Below are 24,649 nucleotides of genomic sequence, written 5' to 3'. Positions count from 1 at the left end.
GAAGTTGCCAGGTCAGCAAAACACTTCAGTCTGTGCTTCCCTTGAAGAACATGGCTAATCCTGCTGAAGTAAATAGGGATCAAGCTACTTATGTGCTTAACGTGAAGTAAATGCTGAAGTGTTTTGTTCTTTTTGGGGCTTGAGAGCCAAGTTTGTCTTAGAAAAAATAGTTCAGGCAACTCAGTTCAGTTAATAATGCAAGGATGGGTTCCACCCTAGAGAAGAATTTTGCAGTGCTGTATCAACTAATCATCCTTCCCTGATTTCCTCCTCCTTTACTGTGACCTTTTCCCCTATGACTGAGACCTACTTTTGCAATAATAATAATAATAATAATTATAATCATTATAATCTAGACCCTTTGGCCAACTGACTGCCTTAACTAAAGATTTCCCCCCCTCCAAGCTGCAATGCCCCACATAAACTTTGCACACCCAAGACTCTTCTTTTGTTTTGAAGAGAAAATCTACAACATTTACTGCATTGCATTCCCACTCTAAACACAGGAGCTGGTGCCATGGTGGTTTACTGTGTGGTAAGTAAGACAGACTTGGGGATCCTTTACTCTTCAGCTTATAGCTGCACACAGGGAGCCATGTTCAAGGTTTTCTAGTATCACAGTATCACAGTATCATCAAGGTTGGAAGAGACCTCATAGATCATCAAGTCCAACCCTTTACCACAGAGCTCAAGGCCAGACCATGGCACCAAGTGCCACGTCCAATCCTGCCTTGAACAGCTCCAGGGACGGCGACTCCACCACCTCCCCGGGCAGCCCATTCCAGTGTCCAATGACTCTCTCAGTGAAGAACTTTCTCCTCACCTCCAGCCTAAATTTCCCCTGTCATAGCTTGATGCTGTGTCCTCTTGTTCTGGTGCTGGCTGCCTGAGAGAAGAGAGCAACCTCCTCCTGGCCACAACCACCCCTCAGGTAGTTGTAGACAGCAATAAGGTCAGCCCTGAGCCTCCTCTTCTCCAGGCTAACCAATCCCAGCTCCCTCAGCCTCTCCTCGTAGGGCTGTGCTCGAGACCTCTCCCCAGCCTCGTCGCCCTTCTCTGGACACGCTCAAGCATCTCAATGCCTCTCCTAAACTGGGGGGCCCAGAACTGAACACAGTACTCAAGGTGTGGTCTAACCAGTGCAGAGTACAGGGGCAGAATGACCTCCCTGCTCCTGCTGACCACACCATTCCTGATGCATCTGTGCATTTGATTCAGTGCAGCAGGTATCAAAATGCCCCCTGGTTCTAGTCAGCTATTGAGATTATTGAGTGCTTTGGAGGGTTGGACCTGTCTGGGTTCAGACAGGTCTCTGTGGCTTAAAGGGAGCCACAGCACAGAGATGCAGCTTAAAGCTTCAAGAGCCTTCCATCACTGCCCCATCCATACTGCCATGCCTGCATCTTCTTACAAGGTATTAAACAAAGGGAATTAGATTTGTTTAACAACATCCATTATCCCCTTAGCAGAGTTCAGACAGGTCACTTCTGATCTCCACTATCACACTTTAATTATACTTACCAGGTAACAACTTTCTCCATGTGCTAAGTGGACAACTTGAGAGCCAAAGCAAATTTTCCAGCTGTGAACCAAGAGTGCCAGAAAAAGCTTTGAAGTTCTTCTTACAGGAAGCAAATGACTGCTAATGCCCAATACAGCTGTATTCTTTGAGTTCTGATTAGCTCAGTAGGAAAGGGAGAGAGCTGTAGTAACACACAGCTTGCTACCTGTCCAGCTGCTTGGGAGCACTGAGGATTGTAGAGAGTCTGGTCCAAGGGCATTAACTGTTGGATTATTATGGAACACACTGGAAATGCTTAGCTCAACCTCAGAGGCTGATGAAGGCAAACCATGCCACATGGGTTGATCATTCTGCCTTGATCATGACAGGTATCATATCTGGAGTAAGATACACTTGGGACTGAAAGTGCAAACAAAGTGCTGAAGGTGATTGGAAGAAAGGTTGCTAATTAACTAGGAGGCAGATTGACAACACTGAAATAAGTTGCTCTAGAGAGTGGAAGAGTTAAATGAGAGCTTGAGTAGAGGAGTTTGGAGAAACTGAACAGTCTGAGCAATTGTGAGAGCAGAGAGAAGAGCTGTGCAGATAAAGAGGGGAAGGTTGTATTTAGAGCTCAAAACCAGCTTGTAATAGTCATTGTTGCACACAACATTTGAATATTGCAAGTCAATTTAAAGAGAAGGCTGCATCTGACCACAAATATTGATTGGGGGGTGTAGGGAGGGGACTTGGCACATGATCATCCTGCTTGTGTTTACTTGGAGTTCAGTCAGACCTCACTGGAGAGACATTTGTGCTTGTAAGACACTGCTTCTTTCTGCTGCTCTAAGGACCCCACCGTTCAGTTGCTAACACTAAAGCCACCCAGCAGTCTTGTACACAGAGAGGGGAACCAAGGCTAAGGCCATTCTGGCCAGTGCTGATGTTCTCTGAAGTTACAGGGAAATGCCCCTCTGTGTCTTGCCAGAGAGACAACTCAGCACAGCCAAAAAACTGATTTGCACAAAGCAAAGTCTAATCTGAAAGATAATTAGCAAACATGGAGAACCAACTAACAAAGAAAGTGGATGCTCATCCCTCTCTCAGTTTCTTCTTATGAGGACAAGCTTTCCAGCAGATACACTGTAGCCCAACACAAGTTCTGGAGCCTCTGGGACAAGAGGGATGTGGAGATGCTGGAGAGTGTCCAGAGCAGGGCCAGGAGGATGCTCAGAGGCTGCAGCAGCTCTGCTGTGAGCACAGACTGAAAGAGTTGAGGCTGTGCAGGCTGGAGCAGAGGAGACTCCCAGGTGACCTTCTTGTGGCCTTCCAGGATCTGAAGGGGGCTACAAAAAAGCTGGGGAGGGACTTTTGAGGCTGTGAGGGAGTGCCAGGAGTGGGGGGGAATGGAACAAAGCTGGAGATGGGGAGAGTCAGAGTGGATGTGAGGAGGAAGTTGTTGAGCAGGAGAGTGGTGAGAGGCTGGAATGGGTTGCCCAGGGAGGTGGTTGAGGCCCCATGGCTGGAGGTGTTTGAGGCCAGGCTGGCTGAGGCTGTGTGCAGCCTGCTCTAGGGTAGGGTGTCCCTGCCCATGGCAGGGGGATTGGAATTAGATGATCCTTGTGGTCCTTTCCAACCCTGACTGATTCTATGACTGTGATTCTAAGTTATCAGCCTCCATGGTGAGAAATGAACGAAACATACATTCCTGAGAGGAGAGCAAACTAAATGCCTCAGTGATTTCTTGCAGTCTTTACTATATGAAGTACATCATGCTTTCAGATGTTTAAACAGAGTTATTCTATTCCTGAAGGAGGTTAAGACTTTTAAAAGGTACTTGTGGTTTTAGTGTCTCAGGTTTTGGATGCTCGAGCTGAGACAACTGAAGAGAGCCCCTCTTTTAGTGCAAGGCTGAATATTGCAAGGTAAATCTTCTACCTAGGTATCAAAACTGAGCACTCAACATCTTTAGCACAGTCCTGGCAATCTCTGCTGGGGCTTCTTGGCTTGTAAATTAAAACTGACAACCTCAAACTGCAAACCAAGTCAAGATGAGGCTCCCATCCTCACCCTTTCCAGGACACCACGGGTTCAGTGAGGCCTATTTCTGAAGCACATATGCAGTGAAGAGGATGGAAGTGTACCATGAAGAAGGTTCAGAAGGAACCCTGTATACCTCTGTAGTCAGGTTTTGCTCTTGCAGTTGTGCAACACAAGCACGAATCCTTTCTTACCTTGCCATTGGTCTGGCCCTCGAAGTTCAGGTTGTGATCAAATTAGCATGCATACTCTGCCTGCTTTGCTGAACTGCCCAACAGGTTTTGGTTCTTAAAAGTGGTTTGGAAAGTTCCTAAGAATAATCTTTCTCATGATGTGAGGCTCCTGGTATTTCCTGCTTCCAGTTTGGCCACATGTGCTGCGACAGTTGCTTTCCTCATTGTATTTGGGTATGGTAGTTGGCTCTAAGGGGGAGCCCTAGACCCAGATGACCACAGCTTTTTAGTCTGTATTGGTCTGATTTAAGCTTCCCAGGGACTCAAAATGTCTAACAGAGCAATGCAATAATAGGATGCCTTCCCTCTGCCCCCTTTTGGAGAGAATGGAATAGAGAGTGAAAAGGGATAAAACACCCAAAGCCTTAGTCCCAGATGTCCACAGCTTTTTAGTCTGTATTGGTCTGATTTAAGCATACCAGAGCCTCAAAATACCTATCAGAACAATACAATCATAGGATGCCTTCCCTCTGCCCCCTTTTGGAGAGAATGGAATAGAGAGTGAAAAGGGATAAAACACCCAAAGCCTTAGTCCCAGATGACCACAGCTTTTTAGTCTGTATTGGTCTGATTTAAGCATACCAGAGCCTCAAAATATCTAACAGAGCAATGCAATCATAGGATGCCTTCCCTCTGCCCCTCTTTGGAGAGAAAGGAATAGATAGTGAAAAGGGGTAAAACACCCAAAGCCCTAGACCCAGATGACCACAGCTTTTTTGTCTGTATTGGTCTGATTTAAGCTTCCCAGAGCCTCAAAATATCTAACAGAGCAATGCAATCATAGGATGCCTTCCCTCTGCCCCCTTTGGAGAGAAAGGAATAGATAGTGAAAAGGGGTAAAACACCCAAAGCCCTAGACCCAGATGACCACAGCTTTTTTGTCTGTATTGGTCTGATTTAAGCTTCCCAGAGACTCAAAATATCTAACAGAGCAATGCAATCATAGGATGCCTTCCCTCTGCCCCTCTTTGGAGAGAAAGGAATTAGGTGTAGAGAGTGAAAAGAGGTAAAACACCAAAGAGCAATCTTGCTTCCATTTGGAAATTAAAAGAAGAGCTTTAACAATAAATAAAAGGTGCTTAAGGTAAGGGGAGGCACAAAAAAGATAAAGGGAAGGGAAAAGAGATACTACAAAGTCACCAAGTAATTGAGCCCAGAATTGCCAAACACCCCTGACCTCAGCAGCAGCTTCACTGTGGTCTGAAAGTGTTCAAATTCTGGATTTAGAAATCTCAGCTCTTGAATAGTAGCATAAAACCGTGACTGGAAAGAAGCAGTGCACAGAAAGATTAAAATGTAAAGCAGTGAACTTGGGAATTAGCTAAGGAGGCTTTGAGTCATTTTCTATCTTGGATATATATATCTGGTTTCAGTTCAGGGAATACCACCTGGCTGCTCCAGGTGCAATCATAGAATGGGTTAGGTTGGAAGGGACCTCAAGGATCATCCAGTCCCAACATCCTGCCATGGGCAGGAACATAGGCAGGACACCTCTTTGTCAGGCTGCCCAGGGAGGTGGTGGAGTCACTGTGCCTGGAGGTGTTGGAGCCAAGCCTGGCTGGGGCACTTAGTGCCATGGTCTGGTTGATTGGCCAGGGCTGGGTGCTAGGTTGGACTGGCTGAGCTTGGAGGTCTCTTCCAAACTGCTTGACTCTATGATTCTCACTAGTACAGCTTGCTCAAGGCCTCATCCAGCCTGGCCTTGAACACCTCCAGGGAGGTTGTGGAACACAGAATCACCCAGTGTTATCATAGTGGGTGATTCTGTGCTTCACAACCTCCCTGGGCAACCTGTGCCAGTGTCTCACCACCCTCACTGCAAAGAACCCTTTCCTAACATCTACTTTGAACATCCCCTCTGCCAGTTTAAACCCATTCCTCCTCATCCTATCATTACAAGACCTTGTCAATAGTCCCTCCCCAGCCTTCCCCTTCAGATACTACTACCCTGACTGGGACTCAAAGATTAGGACGCTCCTAGCAGGCAGCAATGATTTTTGCTGTGGACACAATCGCTGGCCACAGTCTTGCCCAGGTTAGGGACCCCTCCCAAGATACTGCTGTCTGATGACCTTCATCAGGCTCAATGCATAGCCCTGGTTGTCTGATATCAGCTTCTAGAAAACAGACAACCCTTCCTTGAGGCTGCCTCTAATAATGGCTTTGTTTGCTAGCAGTTGCAGCATCATGCCTAAAGAATGCATGGTCAGAGAAACTGAACTGCCCTCTTTTCAGTCAGGGCTCATCTGCCAAGTCATGGCGAGAGCTGCTTGGCAGGGGAGGGTTATGAAAGTCTGCCACTGCCTGCTTTCAGGACAGAGCAAATGCCTCTGTGGATTGTGTCCAACATCTCTCACCAGTGATGAATTTGCTAGTGTAGTTTAACCACCTAGAGCTTGCTTGTAGTAAATATCCTCTTGGCGTTGCCAGTTGTATCTCTTTCTATGAGCAAGCGAGCTCAGCTGAAGTCAGAGGCTGGCTTTGAGACTTGGCTCAGCAGCTTGATTCAGCACTGTGATGGATTATGCAAACTTAATAATCAGTATCAATTTTTATGTCCAGGAGTTGGTTGTTAACCACTATGAAAACTGTTTAGTAACATGAAAACTCACCAGGAAACTCATTCACTCACCAGAAACTTAACCTCAAGGTTCAAAACCACACAGGTTGGAAATTTATACACCCAGGGAACAGGCAAAACTAGAGCCCTTATTTCTTAAAGTGGCAAGTGCAAATATTATACTGGAAGAGACTTTTGAGTATTTACTCACCAAATTATTATTACCTGACTCGCAGCCACAGTCCCAGACAGTACCCAGATGCTTTCAGGGAACTCTGTCTTGTTGGCTGCTGAGACTTGATTCTTCCCAGGCTTCTGGGGAAAGGAGGTAGACAGAAGAGAGTTGGGGTGAGGTGGATGATTCTGCAGTGAGAGGGAAGAGAATTGGGGTGAGGTGAATGATGCTGCAGTGAGAGGGAAGAGAGTTGGGGTGAGATGAATGATGCTGCAGTGAGAGGGAAGAGAGTTGGGGTGAGATGAATGATGCTGCAGCGAGAGGGAAGAGAGTTGGGGTGAGATGAATGATGCTGCAGTGAGAGGGAAGAGAGTTGGGGTGAGATGAATGATGCTGCAGTGAGAGGGAAGAGAGTTGGGGTGAGATGAATGATGCTGCAGTGAGAGGGAAGAGAGGATGAGGTGAATGATGCTGTGGTGAGAGGGAAGAGAGGGTGAGGTGAGGTGAATGATGCTGCAGTGAGAGGGAAGAGAGTTGGGGTAAGATGAATGATGCTGCAGTGAGAGGGAAGAGAGTTGGGGTGAGATGAATGATGCTGCAGTGAGAGGGAAGAGATTTGGGGTGAGGTGAATGATGCTGCAGTGAGAGGGAAGAGATTTGGGGTGAGGTGAATGCTGCTGCAGTGAGAGGGAAGAGAGTTGGGGTGAGATGACTGATGCTGCAATGAGAAGGAAGAGAACTGAGGTGTCTCAGTGGGGTGCAGCTCCATAAGAAAACACGGTGGTAATGCAGTCCCATGGCTGCAGCAAGTTTTCACAGAGGACTGAAAATTTTATTCAAGATGTTTTCATCTTCAGTTGGTATCAGGAATGCAGAGTGGTGCTTGGTCACAGTTCTGAGCTTTAAAGACTGCTTCTGGATAAAGCACATGTAAATTTCAAATGCAGGTGCTTAATGAATCATTAATATCAAGAAATCAGCTGTCATTTAGAGTTCCTCATTGTGACTATGTTTCCCCCCTCCCCTTGTGTTTCTTCTATGATTGATGGTATCTCCTGAGCAGGTAAAAGATGACAAGGACAAAGGAAAAGCACCCAAAGAGGAAATGAAAAGTATCTGGGATCGTAAGAAGGGAGTCCCTGAACAAAAGGCACAGAATGGAGAACGTGAACTTGCTGCCCCAAAACTTAAACCTACTGAGAATGCCTTTGGGTAAGTTCCAAGTAGACACTGGGTTTGCTCACCTTGTAGCAGAGCAGGAGGCCATTTCTGGGTCACTGCTTCATAGCCTTGGAGCAGCTGAGCAGGAGACTTAGTTTGGCAACATCAGCAGAGGCTCTAGCACTCACTGGCTTGTAAAATGGGTTATGGTTCATGGTCTGTCTCCACATTGCAGTACCAAAATGAAGTACAGAAAGAAATGGAAATAGCTTTGCTCCCTCAGTGGAGGCAAGTGGCTTATTTTGTGCCTGCTGAACCTTTCCTTCCTTGAAGGACATACAGCTCTAAAATCTGCAGAGAGACCAATAATGAGCAACAGCCCAGATTTTGTGTCCTCCCATTTTTTAAGATGAATCTCCACCTTTACTGGAGTAACCTATTTTCAGTTACCCACCTGCTTTTAATCAGACTACACCGTGCTGGTGGATGAAAAGCTCAACAGGAGCCACCAGTGTGCACTTGCAGCCCAGAAAGCCAGCAGTATCTTGGGCTGCATCAAGAGAAGTGTGGCCAGCAGGGCCAGGGAGGGGATTCTGCCCCTCTACTCCACTCTGGTGAGACCCCCACTCTGAGTACTGCATCCAGTTCTAGAGCCCCTGTTACAAGAAAGATCTGGATGTACTGGAACATGTCCAGAGAAGGGCCACAAGGATGAGCAGAGAGCAGGAGCTGCTCTGCAATGGAGACAGGCTGAGACAGTTGGGACTGTTGAGTCTGGAGAAGACTCAGAGAAGACCTTATTGTGGCCTTTCAGTATCTGAAGGGGGCTAGAAACTGAATCTCTGTTTGCCAGCCACACCAAGCTGTCTGGTGGTGCTGACACGCTGGAGGGAAGGGGTCCATCCAGAGAGATTTTGACAGGCTGCAGAGATGTGCCTCATGAGGCTCAACAAGACCAAGTGCAAGGTCCTGCACCTTGGGGCAATCCCAAGCATCAACATAGACTGGGCAGGGACTAGCTCAAGAACAGCCCTGGCAGAAGGACCTGGGGGTATTGGCAGATGGGTGGACTCAACGTCAGCCACCAGAGTGCACTTGCAGTCCAGAAAGTCAACTGTATCCTGTTGTTGTGGCCAAAGTGTAGAACCCTGCACTTGGCCTTGTTAAATCTCATCCCATTGGCCTCTTCCCACCCATCCAGCCTGTCTAGGTACCTCTGCAGGGCTCTCCTACCCTCCAACAGCTCTACAGCTGCTTCTTGCTTGGCCTGCAAAAAGGTTCCAAATATACCTGGTTTGGCACAGAGGGAAGAGGCAAAACCAGAGCACTTGTTTCTTAAAGTGCAAATGCAAACATGATACTGGAAGAGAAGGTTCTTGCAGTGGATGATATCATGTAACCACTAGAGGACACGGGAAGCTCCCTTCTGCTTAGGGCAGAAGGCAACAAGTGCATTAGAAGAGGCTTTGAGTATTTACTCATAAAATAGTATCAGACAGTACCCAAAGCACATGGAGGGGCTGCTGTCAGTGGTCTCAAAGCTGTTAGAGGCTTTGAAGTTTCCCAGGCTCTTTTCCCAGGGAGCTGGGAGTTTATAGCATAGCCTCTGACCTGGTTCCTCTTGATTCCTGGTTCAGCAGGAGCCTTGCAGAGGGGCAGGCAGGACGCGATGCCACATGCAGTCTGGGCACAATGTCACATTGGCTGTGCAGGACGACTGCATGGAGGCATTTAGAGCATGTTCCTGCTCAGCTCTCCAGGCAAATCTGGGATGCCATGAGGCAGCAGCAGCAGCACTCCGTGCTACCTGCTCATGCCTGTTTATCAATACAGCCTGAGACTAATGGACCTTTGGACACAGATTAGCCAATCAGAATGGCACTTTGCCAGGCTTGACCATATTAGGCTTTGGTTTTCCTTTCCTGCCATTGCTTTGCCCTGCACAGAAGGAGGGGGAGCAGTGGAACATGTCTAGACAAGCCAGAGTCCTTAGACCCAGTGGCTCCAGGTTCTTTGTCCTCTTTCCCACCATTGCTTCTCCCCATAGCAGAAGGAAGGAGAGCATTAAAACATGCCTGGGCAAGGCAGGGCATGGATAAGCCTATTTTTGGCCTAGTACAACACACAGACAAAGAAAAGGTTAAGTTCTCCAGGCACTTTGAGAGCTCTGTGCCTGCCAGATGGGATTTTCTGTTGCATCTCAGCATTCCCTTCATGATTCTTCCAGGAAAAACAAACTTTCTCAAAATAAAACATGGTTCAAAAGTCCCTGGGGACAGCCTGACCTAAGGCCAAAAGGCAGAGATGGAGATGGAATAGCAGGAAACCAACCTTGCTCAGAACTGTCCTGCTTCATGGCTTGGGTCACATCATTAATAACAAGAGAATGGTTGTCCAGAAATACTTTCTGGTGTGTTTTCATTTGCTTTACTTCCTGTGGGAGAAAGGCCTCAGTGGCAAGATGTAGATTTGAGTTTCCACTCCTGATTGTTTTTTTTTTTACCCTTCTGTTTTTTTTTTCCCCTTCTGCTCTTTCCCAAATGTGAGAAGGATTCTGTTTAATAGGCTTCTGTTAGCTTTGGTTGGTGACATCAGCAGAGTCTCTGGTGCTCAGAATCATAGAATCAACCAGGTTGGTGGAGACCTCCAAGATCACCCAGTCCAACCTATCACCCTGCCCTAGAAGGGTTATTAGGTATGAATTAAGGCTCCTGGCCTGTTTTCTAATGAGCTGCCCCCACATGGTTGGGTTTTGTGTGCAGCTGCCTTCTTGTTTTAACATGAGCACCTCAGTTAGGAAGCATGGAACCTGGCTGTCTCTCCAGTGGTGAGGATTGGAAGGAAATAGCCAAAGGAAAGCCTTATCCATGTGTCCTCTACATCAGTCAAAGAAGCATGGAATAAACACTCACAGTATCACAGTATTATCAGGGTTGGAAGAGACCTCACAGATCATCAAGTCCAACCCTTTACCACAGAGCTCATTTGATGGCATCCCCTCCCCATCTCCCCTCCCACCTGCCTTCCTCCCTCTTTTCACACAGGACTGCAGAAGTGCTAGATATGATGTAATGTGGTGGTGTGGTTTTGTTGTTGGCTTTCTTTTCCACATTGTTTTCACATGTTTTGGCTCCCACAAACCACTTCTTTCCTTCCCTTGTCTGAAAGCTGGCAACCAACTTCATTTCTTAGCACCCAAGAGGTGCTTACGAAAGTTCCTCCACCCAGCAACTCAGTACTCATTTCCCAATGTCAACAGTGAGATTCCCAGAATCTCCTGAGTAGAGAGGAGTGTGGGAGGTGGAGGACAATAAGGAGCTTACTGTGCAGCACAGAGGTGTGATGCCTCTGGCTGAAGCCACAGGAGGTGTGAAACATTTCAGGCTTAGTTACTGAGGTCTCTTGCAAGTGGAGGTGGCCTCAGTTCCTAGGCAGGATGCTGCAGCTCCTGCAAAAAAAATCATAGAATCATAGAATCAATCAGGTTGGAAGAGACCTCCAAGATCATCCAGTCCAACCTAGCACCCAGCCCTGTCCAATCAACCAGACCATGGCACTAAGTGCCCCAGCCAGGCTTTTCTTGATGACCCCCAGGGACGGTGCCTCCACCACCTCCCTGGGCAGCCCATTCCAATGCCAATCACTCTCTCTGTGAAGAACTTCTTCCTGATATCCAGCCTATACCTACCCTGGCACAACTTGAGACTGTGTCCCCTTCTTCTATTGCTGGTTGCCTGGGAGAAGAGGCCAACCCCACCTGGCTACAATGCCCCTTCAGGTAGTTGTAGACAGTAATAAGATCACCCCTGAGCCTCCTCTTCTCCAGGCTAAACAGGCCCAGCTCCCTCAGCCTCTCCTCATAGGATTTGTGCTCCAGGCCCCTCACCAGCTTTATTGCCCTTCTCTGGACACGTTCCAGCACCTCAACATCTCTCTTGAATTGAGGGGCCCAGAACTGGACACAGTACTCAAGGTGTGGCCTGAGCAGTGCTGAGCACAGGGGCAGAATAACCTCCCTTGTCCTACTGGCCACACTGTTCTGATGCAGGCCAGGATGCCATTGGCTCTCTTGGCCACCTGGGCACACTGCTGGCTCATCTTCAGCTTACTATCTATCAGTACCCCCAGGTCCCTTTCCTCCTGGCTGCTCTCCAGCCACTCCTGTGCACACAAGTACATGAGAGACTCCTTCCTCACTGGCAGCACATGGCAGAGGCTCAGCCTTCTACCCCCTGATGACAACGTTCTGGGGCCCGCTGTAGTTTGCAAGGTGTGAGAGATGTCACAGCTTCAGTGCCTTTTGCTGGTGAGCCCCTGGCAGCCGGGGAGGCTCTGCCGCCAGCCGTGCTTACCCTCCCCTTTCATTTCTTCCCCAGCCGCTCCAATTTGAAAGGGACTGCAAATGCTGAGGAGGCAAAGCTGAGGGAGAAGCAGCAGGAGGCAGCAGCAGAGCTGGATGAGCTGAAGAAAAGGCGGGAGGAGCGCAGGAAGATCCTGGAAGAGGAGGAACAGAAGAAGAAGCAAGAGGAGGCTGAAAGAAAAGCCCGAGAGGAAGTAAGCCTTACACATGAAGCACTGGGGTAGGGCTTGCTGCTTTGTGCTCACTGCTTTGCTCCCACTGCCCTTGCCTCAGTTGATAACTCTTTGTAGCAGTGTCTCACACACACACTTTGAGGCAAAGAAGTTGGTGGGGCCAGAGGCCAATGGGTCTGTACTTAGCAAAAGGACAAAAGGAGGCCATGGAAGCCTGTCTGAAAGGCGAAGGAAGGAACAAGTAACAGGGCAGGACCACACCTGAGCATATAGGCCAAAGTGTGCCTCTTCTTGAGCCTGCTGTTGCTGTGTGGGAATTGCTGAGGTGGCTTTGCTTTCAGTTGCCCCCTTCCCTCTGAGCCCTCTGGGCTGTGCCTCTCTCTGAGCCCTCTGTGCTGTGCTTGTGTCTGAGCTCTATCTGAGCCCTCTGGGCTGTGCTTGTATCTGAGCCCTCTGGGCTGTGCTTGTGTCTGAGCCCTCTGTGCTGTGCTTGTATCTGAGCTCTATCTGAGCCCTCTGTGCTGTGCTTGTGTCTGAGCTCTATCTGAGCCCTCTGGGCTGTGCTTGTATCTGAGCTCTATCTGAGCCCTCTGTGCTGTGCCTGTATCTGAGCCCTCTGGGCTGTGTGCTCTGCCTGAGCCCTCTGGGCTGTCTGTGCCTCTATCTGAGCCCTCTAGGCTGTGTGCTCCATCTGAACCCTCTGGGCTCTGTGCTCTCTCTGAGCCCTCTGGGCTGTGTGCTCCGTCTGAACCCTCTGAGCTGTGCCTGTATCTGAGTCCTCTGGGCTGTGTGCTCCATCTGAACCCTCTGAGCTGTGCCTGTATCTGAGTCCTCTGGGCTGTGTGCTCTCTCTGAGCCTTCTGGGCTGTGTACCCAGTCTGAGCCCTCTGGGCTGTGTGGAGTTCTGGGTGTTACTTTTGCTCAGCATCTCTCAGGAGATGGTCTGACACAACAGACCTTGATTTCAGCCAGGTCACCCAGCATTAAAATCACCTCATCTTCTGACCTTCAGATTTCACTGCACATGCACCATATTTGTTAGTAAGTGAACACATCCAATGTGTTGCCAGTGGCATCCTGGTCTGGCTCAGGAGCAGTGTGGGCAGCAGGACAAGGGAGGTTATTCTGCCCCTGATCTCAGCACTGTTCAGGCAACAACTTGAATTCTGTGTCCAGTTCTGGGCTCCTCAATTTAGGAGAGAAGTTGCAGTACTGGAAGGTGTCCACAGGAGGGCGACAAAGCTGGGGAGGGTCCTGGAGCACAGCCCTGTGAGGAGAGGCTGAGGGAGCTGGGGGTGTGCAGCCTGCAGAAGAGGAGGCTCAGGGCAGAGCTCATTGCTGTCTGCAGCTCCCTGCAGGGAGTCTGTAGCCAGGTGGGGTTGGGCTGTGCTACCAGGCAAGCAGCAACAGAAGAAGGGGACACAGTCTCAAGTTGTGTCAGGAGAGGTCTAGGCTGGATGTCAGGAAGAAGTTGTTGTCAGAGAGAGTGATTGGCATTGGAATGGGCTGCCCAGGGAGGTGGTGGAGTCACCATCTCTGGAGGTGTTGAAGCCAAGCCTGGCTGGGGCAGTAAGTGCCATGGTCTGGTTGCTTGGCCAGGGCTGGGTGCTAGTTTGGGCTGGCTGAGCTTGGAGGTCTCTTCCAACCTGCTTGATTCTGATTCTATCCTAGAGATGCATTAGTGGGGATATGAGGTAAAAGATGCACTCATCCAGGGTGTACAGAGGTGTTCCAGGCTCAGGAAAAGCAGGGCTCTAACTTACATCTTCAATAGGCAGGATCTCATCTGTGATTTTCTGTCTTCCTGCAGGTGTGAAATGCTGGGAGCAGCCAGTTCTTTACTTATTTAGGCTGCCTTTGACCTTATTCAAATTGGATCACTTATTGCATGGCAAAATTCAGTGCCTGCAGATGAGCTGAAATGCTAACATATACAGATATTATGGGCTAGATCTTGTCAGGAGGATTGCTTGTTTGAATACTGAATACCCAGACACATCTGTTTGCTTGTGTTTCCTCAGAATCACAGAATCAGTCAGGGTTGGAAGGCACCACAAGGAGCAGCCAGTTCCAACCGCTCTGCCATGGCCAGGGACACCCTACCCTAGAGCAGGCTGCACACAGCCTCATCCAACCTGCCCTTAAACACCTCCAGCCATGGGGCCTCAACCACCTCCCTGGGCAACCCATGCCAGCCTCTCACCACTCTCCTGCTCAACAACTTCCTCCTCATGGCCAGTCTCACTCTCCCCACCTCCAGCTTTGCTCCATTCCCCCCAGTCCTGTCACTCCCTGGTATCCTAAATGCAGCAAATGTTTGCAGGACTGCAGTAATGGGGATGTAGTCTCTGAAAGGAAAGTGACCATTTGTATTTTTTTAAGGAGGAAAAGAGGAGGATGAAAGAAGAAATTGAAAGGAGAAGGGCTGAAGCTGCTGAGAAGCGTCAAAAGATGCCAGAGGATGGTGTCTCTGAAGACAAGAAGCCATTTAAATGCTTCAGTCCTAAAGGTTCATCTCTCAAGGTAACTTCCCTGCTAATATTTATCCACTCCCTCAGAAGGGATTGGGGTTGCTCTCCAAGCCAACAGCCAAGGCAGTGTGCAGATACTTGAAATGGACCTGGGACAGTGCACTGGAATAGATGACACCAAGCTAGGAGCAGGTGTTGATCTGTTGGAAGGTAGGAGAGCCCTGCAGAGAGACCTGGCCAGGCTGGATGGGTGGGCAGAGGCCAATGGGATGAGATTGAACAAGGCCAAGTGCAGGGTTCTGCACTTTGGCCACAACAACCCCAAGCAGTGCTACAGGCTGGGGACTGAGTGGCTGGAGAGCAGCCAGGAGGAAAGAGACCTGGGGGTACTGATAGATAGTAAGCTGAAGATGAGGCAGCAGTGTGCCCAGGTGGCCAAGAGAGCCAATGGCATCCTGGCCTGCATCAGGAGCAGTGTGGGCAGCAGGACAAGGGAGGTTATTCTGCCCCTGTACTCAACACTGGTCAGACCACAGCTTGAGTGCTGTGTCCAGTTCTGGGCTCCTCAATTCAAGGAAGATGTTGAGGTGCTGGAAGGTGTCCAGAGAAGGGCAGCAAAGCTGGTGAGGGGCCTGGAGCACAAATCCTATAAGGAGAGGTTGAGGGAGCTGGGCCTGTTTAGCCTGTAGAAGAGGAGGCTCAGGGGTGATCTTATTACTGTCTACAGCTACCTGAAGGGGCATTGTAGCCAGGTGGGGGGTGGCCTCTTCTCCCAGGTAACCAGCAATAGAACAAGGGGACACAGTCTCAAGTTGTGCCAGGGTAGGTATAGGCTGGATGTTAGGAGGAAGTTCTTCACAGAGAGAGTGATTGGCATTGGAATGGGCTGCCCAGGGAGGTGGTGGAGGCACCGTCCCTGGGGGTCTTCAAGAAAAGCCTGGCTGAGGCACTTAGTGCCATGGTCTGGTTGGTTGGCTAGGGCTGGGTGCTAGGTTGGACTGGATGATCTTGGAGGTCTCTTTCAACCTGCTTGATTCTATGATTCTATGATTACAGCCTGAAACCTTTAGCTGAAAGACTTCATTCATTGGGATGGTGGAAAACCTGAGCTCCTTGATACCAGTGGACTTTAGACTGGGGGTTACCTGTTCTTGTGGATGAAAAATGGCCAGAAAGGCTCTTCAAAAGAAACTTGTTTCCAGAGCTGGGTGGCTGGGTTGATTTTCAGTGCCAGTTTGTTTTACCAGTGTGTTGTGAACTGGAGTAGATCAAGCTCACAAATGTTCTCTCTCTCCTTACACATCCACAGTTACTTGCTGCCTTGCCAGATTCCTTTGTCTTTAGGCATGCTCCTCTTAATCAGCACTAGTTGCAATTGCCCCTTATGGGAGTTTCTAGATTCTGGCTAATCCCCCTAAAAATAACATCTAGAAGTATATGGCTGAATTTCATTTCCTTACACAGCAGAGGGGAAAAGAACCCAACAAAGCCAGACCTTCTGTTGCTGCATGAATTTATAAGTGGTCTTTGGTGGTCTGTATTATATTGGAAGCCAGATAAAGCAATTAAATCAGTTTTCAGCCTGGAAAAGGAATCCTGACCCCACCGAAATGATTGGGAACCTTGTTTTGTTAGCCACTCTGGTTGCTTTCTCAGCTCAAGCTCAAACCACAGATCTAGCAGTCATTTTCAAGTATCTTTTCCCTTTCTCATTTTGTGTCAGTAAGCATTTAAGAATCACAAATGCTTGTCAAAAGGGGCCCCTTGGTGGGCTCTGTGGGAGAAAAGAATCAGGCAGGAGGAGCAGGAGGTGATCAGGTGGCAGCTCACCAAGACATAAACTGGATCTCTATGGGATTAAGAACTGTGATTGTCAAGTGACAAACTGCATTGGTCAAAATTATGTTTCCTCTCAGTGAGAGCTACATTTTGATCTGCCCTGAGGCTTCCTATACTGTTTTGAGTCCAGCTCTAGCAAATGATGCCCAAATTCTTTTCAGTGTACAAATTCCTCTCAGTGACAGCTACATTTTGAACTGCTCTGAGGCTTCCTATACTGTTTTGGGTCCAGCTCTAGCAAATGATGCCCAAATTCAGTTGACTGTACAAGTTCCTCTCAGTGAGAGCTACATTTTGAACTACTTTGGAGCTCCCTATACTGTTTTGGGTCCAGTTCTAGCAAATGATGCCCAAATTCGTTTGACTGTACAAATATCTCTCAGTGACAGCTACATTTTGAACTGCTCTGAGGCTTCCTATACTGTTTTGGGTCCAGCTCTAGCAAATGGTGTCCAAGTTGAAGATCACATTCTGTGATTCTGTGCTCCACAACCTCCCTGGGCAGCCTGTGCCAGTGTCTCACCACCCTCACTGTAAACACCTTCTTCCTAACATCCAGTTTCAATCTCCCCTCTGCCAGTTTAAACCCATGCCTCCTCATCCTGTCAAGACCTGTCAATAGTCCCTTACAAGACCTTGTCAATAGTCCCTCCCCAGCCCTCCTGTAGGCCCCTTCAGATACTGGAAGGCCACTCCGAGGCCTCCTCGAAGCCTTCTCTTCTCCAGGCTGCAGAGCCCCAACTCTCTCAGCCTGTCCTCATAGCAGAGCTGGGCACACTGCTGGCTCATGTTCAGTGGGCTGATGAGATGAACTCCTCCACTTCCCCACTGACTACACAGGAGACCAAAATGAGTGATTTTGACTAAATGCTTATCTTTCAAGCAGCTGAAGTTAGGTAGGAGAGATGCATCCCGAAATCCTGTGTTCCTTGTTTCCAGTCATAACTTAAGCAGAGATTGGCAGGTTGATTGCTCAGGGTCTGAGTGTCCTTTGCCAGAGCCTTTGGAAAGTCTTTCATGACAAAAAAAACCCACAGCTTGGCCTTTTAAACAAAACCCTGTGAACATGAGTGCAGCACAAAGGTTGTTCAGGTCTAAAACTTGTGTTTTATGCTAACCACCTCTCCCTGCTTATTTGATCTTGTGTTTTATGCTAACCACCTCTCCCTGCTTATCTTTCTTACAGCTCTACTTTGTAATATTGTTCACTGTATGTGCCAAGCAGTTTGAGTTCTTTGCATGGAGTTTGTGTGCTGTGCAGTGGATAAATGACCTGAGGATGGCTTTTTGTTGCAGTCTATTTGACCTGTATGTTGAATGCATCTATAGAGGTGTGTTTGCTCTAAGTGTATTCAAAGGATGCTTCTGTCCCATGCTGGCTCTGCTTTCAGGAAGATGTCCAGAGAAGAAATTCATATATAAGTGTGCAGAAAATGTGTCACCCATCCACACAAAGCACCTGCTTCCCCAGGCAGAGGGCTGTGTTCAGCTCTGAGGGTCACTCCTAGCTCTGCTTCTCAGTTTAACTTGTTCTCTGTTTGGCTTCCTCGCTCTTCTGTGTGATCCTCAAATTACTCCTGATACCACAGCAGGTGCTCTGAGAACTGCTCTTTCCAGTGGGTAAAAACTGACCATGTGCCTGTTTATGACAGCCCCAAGAATACCTCTTCCCCTTCCCCTTCTCTTGCAGCAGTGCCTTCCTGCTGTGTGGAAGCACCTCACCTTCATCAACACAGGAAGACTATAAAGAGGCTAAGCATCTGTTAAGAATTGTCCTTCTCACAGCACCACAGAAACATTCAGCTTGGAAAAGACCTTTAGGGTCATCCAATTGAGAACCTTACTCTGCAAAGTTCACCCCTAAACCATACCCCCAAGCACCACATCTAAGTGATCTTGAAACACATCCTGGGTGCTAGGTTGGACTGGATGATCTTGGAGGTCTCTTCTAACCTGGCTGATTCTATGATTCAGTCAAATAATTCACTAGCTCCTTCGATGGCAATGGCAAATCTCTTTCCTCTGGGCGAAACTATGCCCTAAGCTGTTCAGGCTGTTAGGGGAGCAGCTGCAGCCCGGTGTGGATGCGCAGGGCTCTGCAGTTCCTGCCTGGTGCTTTGCTGCCATCTCCTGCTAGCGGTGCGTTGGAGCACTGGGTACAGACCCATCGGAGCAAAGCGCATCTTTGCAAGCAGGACTATCCTCGGAGCATGTACTGGCAACTAAAACTCCTAATGTAAACTGCTCCATAAAGTATGCACAGAGATACATGTTTTAGAGCTGTAGTGCTGCTTTTGAGCTGGACTGATGCTAGCTGGAGTTCCTCCAGGGAGCTTGTCTAGCAAGTTCTGCACTTGTCTGTCAGAGTCATAGAATCAGCCAGGTTGGAAGAGAGCTCCAAGAGCATCCAGTCCAACCTAGCTGAACTCCCCAGGGATCAGTGCTGGGCCCCATCCTGTTCAGTATCTTGATGATTTGGGCCAAGGGATTGAGTGCAGCATCAGTAAGTTTGCAGAGGACACCAAGTAGGAGCAGCTGTGGAGCTGTCGGAGGGTAGGAGAGCCCTGCAGAGGGACCTGGCCAGGCTGCATGGGTGGGCAGAGGCCAATGGGATGAGATTGAACAAGGCCAAGTGCAGGGTTCTACACTTTGGCCACAACAACCCCAAGCAGCACTACAGGCTGGGGTAGAATAGAATAGAATAGAATAGAATAGAATAGAATAGAATAGAATAGAATAGAATAGAATAGAATAGAATAGAATAGAATAGAATAGAATAGAATAGACCAAGTTGGAAGAGACCTCCAAGCTCAGCCAGCCCAACCTAGCACCCAGCCCTGGCCAAGCAACCAGACCATGGCACTAAGTGCCCCAGCCAGGCTTGGCTTCAACACCTCCAGGGACAACAACTCCACCACCTCCCTGGGCAGCCCATTCCAATGCCAATCACTCTCTCTGCCAATAACTTCCTCCTAACATCCAGCCTAGACCTGCCCTGCCACAACTTCACACTGTGTCCCCTTGTTCTGCTGCTTGCCTGGGAGAAGAGACCTCAGAGCACATCTTGGCAACTAAAACTGCTAATGTAAACTGCTCTGTGAAGTATGCAGATCTATATTTTAGAGCTTCAGTGCTGCTTTGGAGCTGGGCTGATGCTAGCTGGAGTTCTTCCAGGGAGCTTGTTTAGCCCATCCTGCACTGAAGTGAACTCCCTGGTTTTTGCTTGCATGGGCTTGAGAAAGAAGATACACAATGCCCTTTGATGGGATTGCTGATTCTGAGTTCTGCTCCAGCCTGGGTGCTAAGGACCCTGAGGAGAGCCATTTAAAGGGATTGCTGTCATTGCCTTATTTTAAAGGCTTGGATTCCACAGCAGCCTCTGTTAGAAATGGACAAACCATACTGAGACTGGGGAATCCCCAGGAATCCAGCCAGGCTGCCTAATAATACTTTCCAGCCCCTGGAGCTGCTTGGATAGGTTTCACTGAAGAGTGGGAACAGTGTGGTGTGAAGGAGGCTTAAGGAACTTTGACAGAAGTACTTCTTGGTCCAGAATGCAAATAGATTACCACCACCACCAGCATCCTCCCACACTCCTCCCCATCAGGAAATGGTTTCCAACTTTATTTAGGGATGGAATCTTTTTGTTTTCCAATTATCAAGAGGTTTGGCACAAGCCCTTATGAGACCTTCCTCACTCTTTTTCACTGGAGAAGTTAATTTGCTATACACAGAGGGAAAAATAATGCTGAGAGGTAAGATCTCAGTTTATATAACACCTGCTAGATATTCACCCACGCAGCAGTGGCCTTGCTTGAACGTGGCCAGAGCATAGTTCACAGTATCACAGTATCATCAGGGTTGGAAGAGACCTCACAGATCATCAAGTCCAACCCTTTACCACAGAGCTCAAGGCCAGACCATGGCACCAAGTGCCACGTCCAATCCTGCCTTGAACAGCTCCAGGGACAGCGACTCCACCACCTCCCCGGGCAGCCCATTCCAGTGTCCAATGACTCTCTCAGGGAAGAACTTTCTCCTCACCTCGAGCCTAAATTTCCCCTGGTGTAGCTTGAGGCTGTGTCCTCTTGTTCTGGTGCTGGCCACCTGAGAGAAGAGAGCAAACTCCTCCTGGCCACAACCACCCCTCAGGTAGTTGTAGACAGCAATAATTGAATTATTTGGGGTGTTATTTTTGTGGGGGTGATGGAAATGAAATTGTCAGTATCCTGCAAAAGCTTGCATGGGACAGGGCAGGTGGCTGAGCTCCAAACCTAGCCTAGGCTGATGCTTCAGCTCAGGAAAACTGCTAACTTTGCTGTCTCAGGAGATAGATGCTTACTCTTCTGTGGAAGATGAGAGGAAATTTGTCAGAGATTTTATGATTATCAACCCCTTTCATAAGATGAACTTCTCCCATTTTGTCCTTTCTGTATTGGAGGTTTATTCTCTTGTTACAGATCACAGGTCACAGGATGTCAGGGGTTGGGAGGGACCCAAAGAGATCACTGAGTCCAACCCCCCCCTGCCGCAGCAGGACCATACAGTCTAGCTCAGGTCACACAGGAACACATCCAGACAGGCCTGGAAAGGCTCCAGAGAAGACTCCACAACCTCTCTGGGCAGCCTGTTCCAGTGCTCTCTGACCCTTCCAGCAAAGAAGTTCTCCTTGTGTTGAGCTGGAGCCTCCTGTGCTGCAGCTTAGAAATGAGGCACTGAAGAAATATGCAATATGCAAACATTAATGCAGAAACTATATAGAGTCTGGGTTGGGAGGGACCTCCAGAGGTCATCTAGTCTAACCCCTCCTGCAGTCATAACCTTTCTAACTCTGCAGCACAATAGGCTCCTAACTATAAATCCTCTCTGTGTGGCTGTGGTGATTTCTATTGGAATGCATCTCTCTGAGACTGACTTTTTGATCTTTAAGATTACATTTCAGCCTGGCCTGGCACAGGCTACCTTTTTACCAGCCTTAAACTCATAGCTGTTGTTTCTCTCTTTTCTAGATAGAGGAGCGAGCAGAATTCTTGAACAAATCAGCTCAGAAGAGGTAAAGCAATGAGACAGCAGAAGCAGAGTCCTTAAAATCACAGTGGCTGGGAAGACCTTGGAGGTCATTCACTCCAACCATAACCCAGATACCAACACCACTAAACTACATCCTGGGGCTCCACAGTAACACACTGCTGGAGTACCTCCAGGGATGGTCATTACACCACTTCCCTGAGCAGCCTCTTGCCATGCCTGATCAATCTCTCACCCTTGTTCTCCCAGTGCTCACCCTTCTAAACCATTTGTCTTCTCTTTAAATGCCATCTACTTCCTCTCTGTCTTTCCCATGTTCTCACCATGCCCACCCTCTCCTCTCCCCCAGCTTCTCTTTCATCCTCATCTTCCTTTCTCTCTTTCCCCTGTTCTCACCATGCCCATCCTCTCCTCTCCCCCAGCTTATCTTTCATCCCCATCTTCCTTTCTCTCCTTCCCATGTTCTCACCATGCCCACCCTCTCCTCCCAAACCCCAACATCTTCTCTCTCAAAGAAGAGAAAGACAAAGAATCAGGAGGAGGCCATGATGCAATAGAGAGGACAGCACAGAAAAAGAAGGTGGCCACAGCGCAGAAGAGCAAGAAGAGGAAGATGCAGAAGCACAGAATCCTTAAAGTCACAATGGCTGGGAAAGACCTTGAAGGTCATTCCCTCCAGCTGTAACCCAGCTACCATCATACACCCTCAAGCCCCACAGCAACACACTGCTGGAGCATCTCCAGGGGTGGTGGTTACACCACTTCCCTGAGCAGCCTCTTGCCATGCCTGCCCAATGCTCACCCTTCTAAGCCATTTGTCTTCTCTTTAAACCCCATCTACTTCTCCTCTTTCCTTCCCATGCTCTCACCTGGTCCAGCCAAAATAGCAGTGTTTAACTGGAGGCAATAATAACTTCTTTCTCTCTTTTTATCCCCCCCTGCTTCCCACAGTGGTATGAAACCCACCCACACAACAGCAGTTGTCTCCAAGATTGACAGTAGACTTGAGCAATACACCAGTGCAATAGAGGTAAGGAAACTCCAGGCCACAGGTGCTCTGGTTACAAAAGCCTTTGGGGGCTTTAACCACCCTGGGGTGTACTGTTGCAGCACTTAATGAAAACTACCCTAAAACCAGGAATTGTCTGGGATTCCTTGCATCAGAGGGCTAAGGAGTGGCTGAAAACCTGGCATGAGACATGAACTCTAAATGTGATGGTTTTTGTTAGAGTCCCAGTGATTTTTGGCAGAACTTCTTGTTGCTTAGTAGGGAGTTTGCATCTGGTTTACTCCTGCCCTTTCAAAGGTATTTCAGACTGGTTGTTAGGAAAAAGTTCTTCAGCATGAGGGTGGTTAGACTCTGGAACCACCACCTCCCTGGAATGAGTTGCCCAGGGAGGTGGTGGAAGCCTCATCCCTGGAGGTGTTTAAGGCCAGGCTGGATGAGGCTCTGGACAGCCTGATCTAGGGTGAGGTGTCCCTGCCCACGGCAGGGGGGTTGGAACTAGGTGATTCTTGTGGTGCCTTCCAACCCTGACCCCTCAGGTCTGTGTTATGTACAAGGCTTTTGAAAAGAAGGAGCAGGAGTTTGGAGCAGTGCAAAAGAGTCACTGCCCCCCCCCCCCCCCCAGAATAATAACCAAATCCTCCTCTCTTTAATCCCCCTCTTTTTATTCCAAATATACTGTACCTGATGAAGTGTACCCCTATAATCCTTGGCATTCCAGTTGTTTTGGAAAGCTGGAGCAGAGACTGATGGTGAATGACAGCACAGCCCTTGCCCCCTAAATCTGCACAAGGATTTCCTTAGCTGTGCTCCTGAACAAGGCAGATTGCAGCACACAGGTGCTGAGAGTTGACAGAGGACAAATGAAAGGCTTGGAAAAGTTGTGTGCAGCTATGGTTTGCCATTAGCTTTAGGAAATAAAAGCAGTTTCCATAGCTGGTCATGTCAAGGGTGCAATTGCAGATGAAAAGGAGGAGTCTTAGTGGCACCTCTTGAGCTGGGTACCCCTTTCTGTCTTTGCATGACCGCTGCTAGTACCTCATCCAGCTGCTGCATTCCCCAGCTGCCAAACTGCCCTGCAACTCCAGCTCTCCTTGCTAAACATCAGTGGCTTCACTTCTTCAGCAGGGCACAAAGACTGCAAAACCAGCTAGGCCTGCAGCCTCTGACCTTCACGTTCCAGCCGAGGGTGTCCGTAACATCAAGAGCATGTGGGAGAAAGGGAATGTTTTCTCCTCGCCCTCTGGGGCAGGAGCACCCAATAAGGTATGTGTCTGCTTTTGGATTGTGATTGTGAGCAGTCATGTCAGGGACCTGACCTTGCCTTTACAGTGTCACCGAGGTTGGAAGAGACCTCACAGATCATCAAGTCCAACCTTTTACCACAGAGCTCAAGGCCAGACCATGGCACCAAGTGCCACGTCCAATCCTGCCTTGAACAGCTCCAGGGACGGCGACTCCACCACCTCCCCGGGCAGCCCATTCCAGTGTCCAATGACTCTCTCAGTGAAGAACTTTCTCCTCACCTCCAGCCTAAATCTCCCCTGGTGCAGCCTGAGGCTGTGTCCTCTCGTTCTGGTGCTGGCTGCCTGAGAGAAGAGAGCAACCTCCTCCTGGCTACAACCTTCCCTCAGGTAGTTGCAGGCAGCAATGAGGTCTGCCCTAAGCCTCCTCTTCTGCAGGCTGCACACCCCCAGCTCCCTCAGCCACTCCTCACGGGGCTGTGCTGCAGGCCCCTCACCAGCCTCATTGCCCTTCTCTGGACACATTCAAGCATCTCAATGTCCTTCTGATCTTGGAGGTCTCTTCCAACCTGGTTGATTCTATGATTCTTAAATTGAGTGGCCCAGAACTGCACACAGTACTCATGGTGAGGTCTAACCAGTGCAGAGTACAGGGGCAGAATGACCTCCCTGCTCCTGCTGGCCACATCATTCTTGATGCAGGCCAGGTTCTCTCAGGTTCTTATGAGTCAGCCTTGGCTGCTTTTATTGACATCACTGTGGAATAACATCTCAAAGGGTCCTGAGATCCTCAGAAGCCCAGAGAGCTGTGTGCCTGCAGTGCTGAGTGTACTGGGAGAATTTAGTGACATATTCAGC

General features: G+C 48.8%; 1 protein-coding gene across 13 annotated transcripts in view; it reads left to right on the top strand.

The window, feature by feature from the left end:
- CALD1 (caldesmon 1) overlaps nucleotides 1–24,649 on the top strand; it is a 237,835-nt gene that overhangs the window by 203,299 nt on the left and 9,887 nt on the right. For 9 of the 13 annotated variants that reach the window (XR_010305041.1, XM_064155635.1, XM_064155634.1 and 6 more), the window contains 6 exons: nucleotides 7,573–7,721; nucleotides 12,047–12,224; nucleotides 14,586–14,726; nucleotides 21,523–21,566; nucleotides 22,493–22,571; nucleotides 23,673–23,813. Coding sequence is in view for 12 of the 13 variants with exons in the window: in XM_064155635.1 (XP_064011705.1) it covers nucleotides 7,573–7,721; nucleotides 12,047–12,224; nucleotides 14,586–14,726; nucleotides 21,523–21,566; nucleotides 22,493–22,571; nucleotides 23,673–23,813 (732 nt within the window). In the remaining variant the exon portion in view is untranslated. The remainder of the gene's footprint in view (nucleotides 1–7,572; nucleotides 7,722–12,046; nucleotides 12,225–14,585; nucleotides 14,727–21,522; nucleotides 21,567–22,492; nucleotides 22,572–23,672; nucleotides 23,814–24,649) is intronic. The other 4 variants (XM_064155637.1, XM_064155636.1, XM_064155632.1 and 1 more) reach the window with 1 other exon arrangement.

This window comes from Pogoniulus pusillus, chromosome 15, assembly GCF_015220805.1.
Source record: "Pogoniulus pusillus isolate bPogPus1 chromosome 15, bPogPus1.pri, whole genome shotgun sequence".
Lineage (NCBI taxonomy): Eukaryota > Metazoa > Chordata > Aves > Piciformes > Lybiidae > Pogoniulus > Pogoniulus pusillus.
This window is presented reverse-complemented; position numbering and strand designations above follow the sequence as displayed.